Below are 5927 nucleotides of genomic sequence, written 5' to 3'. Positions count from 1 at the left end.
AGTGCAACCCCGGCTTCATGCAGGTAGCTCAGAATCATGCTGCTTCCTAAGAAAAAAATGGTCTGAGCTACTGCATCTTTACTTGGATCCAGCGAATGTACTGTCTTACTCTGTCCAAAACACACCATCTCACAGCAAACACCTTCCCACATTCCCAGCTGACCCTGACACTGACAAAAGGCCTTGATTGAAACTCGGGTAACAGACTTAGAAGTAAAGGTTTGTGACTGGCTTTAACTGGTTGGGGGTGGGGTGGGGTGTAGAAAAATATCTTCCCTACAGTTTCTGTTGCTCAGGTTAGCAGAAGAAACTTCCGCTGACATCCGGGCAGCAGGCAGGAGCATCTGTGCCTAAGGGCTTGGGGTGTGTTGTGGGGGAAGGGAGGAAGAAAATCTGGAACCCATAAGCTCCACTGATGTTTTCATTACCTTGCGCTGCTGTATTGGTCTGCGCTTAGACCCACCCCCAGCCCTTCCTGCCCTATCAGCAAAGGGCATCCACAAAGTTATTCAAATGTCCCTCCTCTCCTTAGCCCCACCCCCCGCCAACAAAAAACCCCAAACAGCACCCAGCTACTTGAAGGTTGGGGAGGCTCCGAGCCTGGAGGAAGTCTGAGAAGTCTGGCCAGTGGACACGTCAGGGCTGCATTCCCTGACTGGCTTTGTCTGTTTTCCAGGCTGCCTCTCCAGATGTACTGTGTCCTTTGCAGGCCGCTCAGCCTGTGAGGTCCAAGGTCCCGGTGCCTGCCAGGTGGGATAGGCTCCTGGCCTGAAGGGGACCAGAGCTGAGAAGATGAAAGAGGAGAGCATGTGCCCAGACTCCCCTGAAGGCAGTTTGGTCACAAGTGAGGAGGAGGGCGAGCGGCTCCATAAGAAATGCCTCCGCAAGCGCAGCCAGCTGGGCAAGCCCCTGGAGGACTGCGGCTCCCCTTCTCCACAGGGCAAGCGCAGCAAGCGCAGCCCCGTGCCCCAGTCCTTCGAGGACGTGCACACGCAGCGGGTGATCGCCAACGTGCGGGAGCGGCAGCGCACCCAGTCGCTCAACGATGCCTTTGCCGAGCTGCGGAAGATCATCCCCACACTGCCCTCTGATAAGCTCAGCAAGATCCAGACGCTCAAGCTGGCCGCCCGCTACATAGACTTCTTGTACCAGGTGCTGCAGAGTGACGAGCTGGACCACAAGATCACCAGCTGCAACTACCTGGCCCACGAGAGGCTGAGCTACGCCTTCTCTGTCTGGAGGATGGAAGGGGCTTGGTCCATGTCAGCATCTCACTGAGCCTGCAGGATCCAGCCAACAGGTATGTGTAGCCAGCTCCCTGCTGCCCAGCTCCACTGAGGGCATTGCCTTTGCATCACTCCCTCCTGCCTCCTGGATTTGTAGCTTCTCCAGGGAAAATAAAGGGCATCTCCCCTCCCCCACTGCCAAGTGAGGCATTTTTGAACAAATCCCAGATGTGCGACAAGCCCGGTGTTCCGGCGCGGTAGCTGATCCCTGAGCTAACGAGATAGCTTTCCTGCCGCTCATGTTAACGAGACCTCGCGGGGATCAGAGCAGCAGGGCCCTGGAGCAACGGCGTTAATTTACCAGAGACAATGGAGGGCTTGTTCCTAAAGGCCAGTTGACGAAAGGTTTAAAACAAAGATGTAACAATTGATTGATTCTCTAATTGTAGCCAAAGTGTGTGGGTTGAACCAGGAGCCGCTCCGGTGAAATCAGTGGAGTGACACCCAGGTCAGACAAGAGACTCAGGCCCAGCTAGTGCGCCAGTCACTCCAATGCAGCATTCTTGCGAGATGCAGAGCCTGATTCTGCTCTCATTGCACTGGTGTAAATCAGGCGTGCCTCCACTGAAGTCAGTGCAATTGCACAGAGACCAACACTTGCAGAGGCTGCCCCATTACTCTCCTGGAGCACTGTTCACAAGGCCAGAGAGCAGTGACCTCCTCTCCTGCCATGGCAGCTCTGCCTTACTGCGTTAGGCCAGAAATAATGTAGGCCCGGCAGGATGCGTCTCGCACACACACTTCTGCAAGCGGTGCACGGAGGCGGGCTCTTCTGTTAATTCCAGCCTTGCGCAAATGCCATCCAAGCACTCTCCAGGCTTCAGGCTCTGCCATGGGCTCTGCTCCCCTCAAGGAGAGGAGAGGACAGACCTGTCAGCAATTTATTTACTTCTGACCCGCCAGCCTGGCAGCCAGGAGCTGCTGCTGGGAAATGAGCAGAGGGACATGGGGAGGCCAGGGCCAGGAAGGGTGAAAGCGCAGCATCCATCAGACCCAGCCCCAACCCCTTCCCATGCCTGGACAGCCAAGACAACTAGGAAGTAGTTATAATCACTAAAGCCAACTCCTGGCCTCCTTCGTCGGGGAAAGCTCCCTCTGCAATCACCTGGGAAGGGCAGCAGCACTCACCACTAGCAGACAGAGTCCAGAGCTATGAGAACTGCCAGACTGGCTCAACCCCAAGTCCACCGAGCCCAGTGTCCTGAGGCTGCCAGGACCCAGCACCAGATGTGGCTGAGGAAGGTATAGGGCTCCTGCACTAGCAGATGTGAGGTAACCTGCCCCCACTGTAGTCTTCACCCTGGTCTCTAATAATTAGCTGAAGCCCCAAAGCCCTTCCCAGCTGTAGGGTAACATTAATTGACAGGAACTTCCTCACTATCCACAGAAATGACCGCCCCCTTTTCCAAAGCCCCCACAGGGATATGCATTCAGCTCACTGGAGCTCCACATGCTGCTGTGTACCATAAAGCCACCTTCCTGCTCCATCCCCTGGGATCGGCCCAGGTCCTGATTCCCAGGCTGTGGTCCTCACTCTGGGATCAAAGTGTCTGGCTTTCTTTGCATGCTGACCGATAGGGGAGGGAGCACCTAATTAAGCAGCAACTGGCTACTCTGGCTTGTGTCAGTTGCGATCCTGTGGTACACGCTTGTCTATGCTCCAGCTAAGCTTGCAAGGAACCTTTACTTGTGTTATTTCTGTGCACACACCTGACCCGCCACCCCACCCCATGCCACCCAGAGATGCAGCCAAAGTTCCTTGACATAGAAAAGACCTTTGACTTTTTTTCTAGGTATTAAGTCTTTTATCAGAGCCTGATTCCTGCACATCCCCTTACTCAAATACATGTTTGGGGGATACTTTAAACCAGGAATAAAGCCACCAAAGTCAGTAGAGTAGTTAGTTCAAAATCAGACCTATAAAGGTGAATGTGGGCAGGATCAGGCCCTTCGCTGGCTTCAATTTAAATACGAAGTTGTGGGCTGGTTTTATTAAACAAACATGAAAGTATCAGATCTGCATCTGGAATCTGTGCCTGGTTCCTTGTGTATGAACCCCACAACCTCTGTCAGGCGATTATTCTTCGCCAGGGGACAGACAGCAGATTTGGACACAGCGTGAACTGAAATGTTAGGTGAAAGGGAACAGGTCGGTTTTGGGGGTACTTGTGTGGAATTGGGAATATGGCCTCTATTTAATGGCCCGTGGCTTGTTTGCCCTCTTGGCTCCTTTGTCGCTTGACCCACTGGATTGGGAGCAAGAGTTTTACTTGCTGAACTGAAATGAAGCCCAGGGCATTCCTGGGAAAGGTCAGTAATAGGAGGCTTATCCCACAGTGAGAAAAACTCTCTGCCGTGTCCCTGGGTCTGCTGGATTCTCAGCCTTTGCTACTGGGGCCATTCTTTAATTCATGGCTTTGGCTTTTTAGGGACAGAGTTTCAAGGGTTGTTAGGTGCCCTAGGAAGCAGACTAGCACCTAGTGGGCTCTACAAAAGCACCTAACCACATTAGCTGCTGACCTGCCACTGAAATCAACTTTGGGGCCCAGCATGAGACGCTTACTAGCATTCAGAGGCATTAAGCACCATGGCTCCTTGCTGCCTCCTCCAGAGGGGCCACCCACTCCATAACGAGCAGGGCCATGCAGCTCCGCAGCAGCACCTGAAGTGGCCGCTGGCACCTCTTTAACTCATTCTTCACAAACCGTGGGCGAGGTGTCTCAGGAGGGACACCTGGGGAAATGGCCCCGAGAATCCCAAGTTACTTCTGAACATTACAGAGCAGAGTATTTGTTGGTCTGTTACGAGGCAAGGCCCAAAATCGCGCTGCTTTCTTCGCCGTGGAAGTCCCCTGAGCTCCATCCCGAGCCTGATGCACTGCGAGGCTCTCCTGCATTCACCAGGGTCTGGCTGCTGTTTGGTGCCACGGCGGTGGGACCCTCCTCTCTTTGCTCTTGGGAGCAGTGCAGCTAAAGGGATTCCAATGGGGACTTCCCCCCTCCTGTGCACTGGGATCTTGCAAATCACCACCGCCTTATATCTGCTCTTAGGCCCGCTCCAGTTCCCATCACCGCAGCAGAGGCAGGAATTCACTGTGTGCTCAGGCAGCAGATCAGATCACTGTCAGGCCTTTTGTCAGGCTTCATGGAAAGGGAAATCTCTTTGGATACACTGTAACTCTGCTGTACAATCTAGACAGCCCCAATGAGAAGTTAAAAGTAATTTCAGGCTTCCTGTTTACCCCTCAGCTCCTACTCAGAGCCTCCTTCATTGACATGGGCACGTGCACACATATACCCAGCAACAATTTTTGCTAGCCTACTTGGTGTTTCCCTGTTGTTCAACCACGTTTATCTCTCATAGTAACAGAGAGGAAGCTGTGCTAGTCTACACACTATCAAAACAAAAAGCAGTCAAGTAGCACTTTAAAGACTAGCAAAAAGGTTTATTAGGTGAGCTTTCGTGGGACAGACCCACTTCTTCAGACCATAGCCAGAACCATGCTGTTCTGGTCTGGCTATGGTCTGAAGAAGTGGGTCTGTCCCACGAAAGCTCACCTAATAAACTTTTTTGCTAGTCTTTAAAGTGCTACTTGACTGCTTTTTGTTTATCTCTCATGTGTCTCTGTGATTGGCTTAAACAGCCGAGGGAGCATGGAAACATGCTGCTCTGCACCAACGGCCACCAAATGGACATGGTACAAAGCCAAAAACAAGAGCTGTGTGCCTCTTGTGCTGTCCTTGTGGGGTGCGGGGGCTCACACAACGACAGCGGGTGAAATACAGTCATATGACAGGATGTGGCTTTTAAAATGAAGAGGTTCCGTTAAGTGTCCTTTGCTGGTTCTTTAAATAGTCAGCGTAATTAAAGTACTAATTTTCTAGGCGATCCCAATGAAGTCAGTGCTGAATGTCACCCCACTCATGTAACGCCATGGTAAGGTTTGTCCAGGATTGAATGAGGCTCCTGGAGGCAGCAGTTTAAACACTCAGAGAAATGAAAAGGCAAGTTTTGCTCCTATGAAGTTAATACAAATCGAGCTATTCTCGCTCCCACTGACCAGGCAGGAGAACATTTATTAAGCACATTGAATAGTAACAGAGAGGAAGCCGTGCTAGTCTATACACTATCAAAACAAAAACAGTCAAGTAGCACTTTAAAGACCAGCAAAATGGTTTATTAGGTGAGCTTTCGTGGTCTGAAGAAGTGGGTCTGTCCCACGAAAGCTCACCTAATAAACTATCTTGCTAGTCTTTAAAGTGCTACTTGACTGCTTTTTGTTTTGATTTATTAAGCACGTTGGGTTTGCAGGGAGCTAACTCAGGCTAAGCTGTCTGTAGGTTGAGCGAAAGACCATTGGAGTTAAGGCAAAGATGCCTGGTGACTCCCCTGGGCTTTGGCTGAAGCCCTATGTGTCAGGGCTTGTCTCTAGGGAGAGAGTGTTGTCCCAAGCTGCCTGCCTCAGTCCGACCTCAGAGGGTGGAAGTGCCTGGCCTCAATAGTCACTGAGCCGTGTATCCGGCTGTAGATCAACGCGAATGTGGGTGTCGGGTTTGCTTTGTCACTGTGCGTGTGTCCAAGTGGGTATGTTATGCTGTTCAAGTCTTGGTTTGTTTCTGTGCCTGTGTGTGCATGTAGTGA

The 5927-nt window shown here is 51.8% G+C and overlaps 1 protein-coding gene across 1 annotated transcript; it reads left to right on the top strand.

Annotated features, from left to right (window-relative positions):
- The first annotated feature begins 792 nt into the window (after nt 1-792).
- On the top strand, nt 793-1278 carry LOC142003333 (twist-related protein 2-like). The gene has a single exon (XM_074980208.1). It carries the CDS (start codon nt 793-795, stop codon nt 1276-1278), a length of 486 nt encoding a protein of 161 aa, XP_074836309.1.
- Nucleotides 1279-5927: the final 4649 nt, after the last annotated feature.

The sequence above is a fragment of the Carettochelys insculpta genome, chromosome 29 (genome assembly GCF_033958435.1).
Source record: "Carettochelys insculpta isolate YL-2023 chromosome 29, ASM3395843v1, whole genome shotgun sequence".
Lineage (NCBI taxonomy): Eukaryota > Metazoa > Chordata > Testudines > Carettochelyidae > Carettochelys > Carettochelys insculpta.
The sequence above is the reverse complement of the archived record's forward strand: the minus strand, read 5'-3'. Positions and strand labels throughout refer to the sequence as shown.

Bases quoted from the DNA above. Each gene is read 5' to 3' on its own strand.
- LOC142003333 (XM_074980208.1), top strand. From the start codon at position 793: ATGAAAGAGGAGAGCATGTGCCCAGACTCCCCTGAAGGCAGTTTGGTC.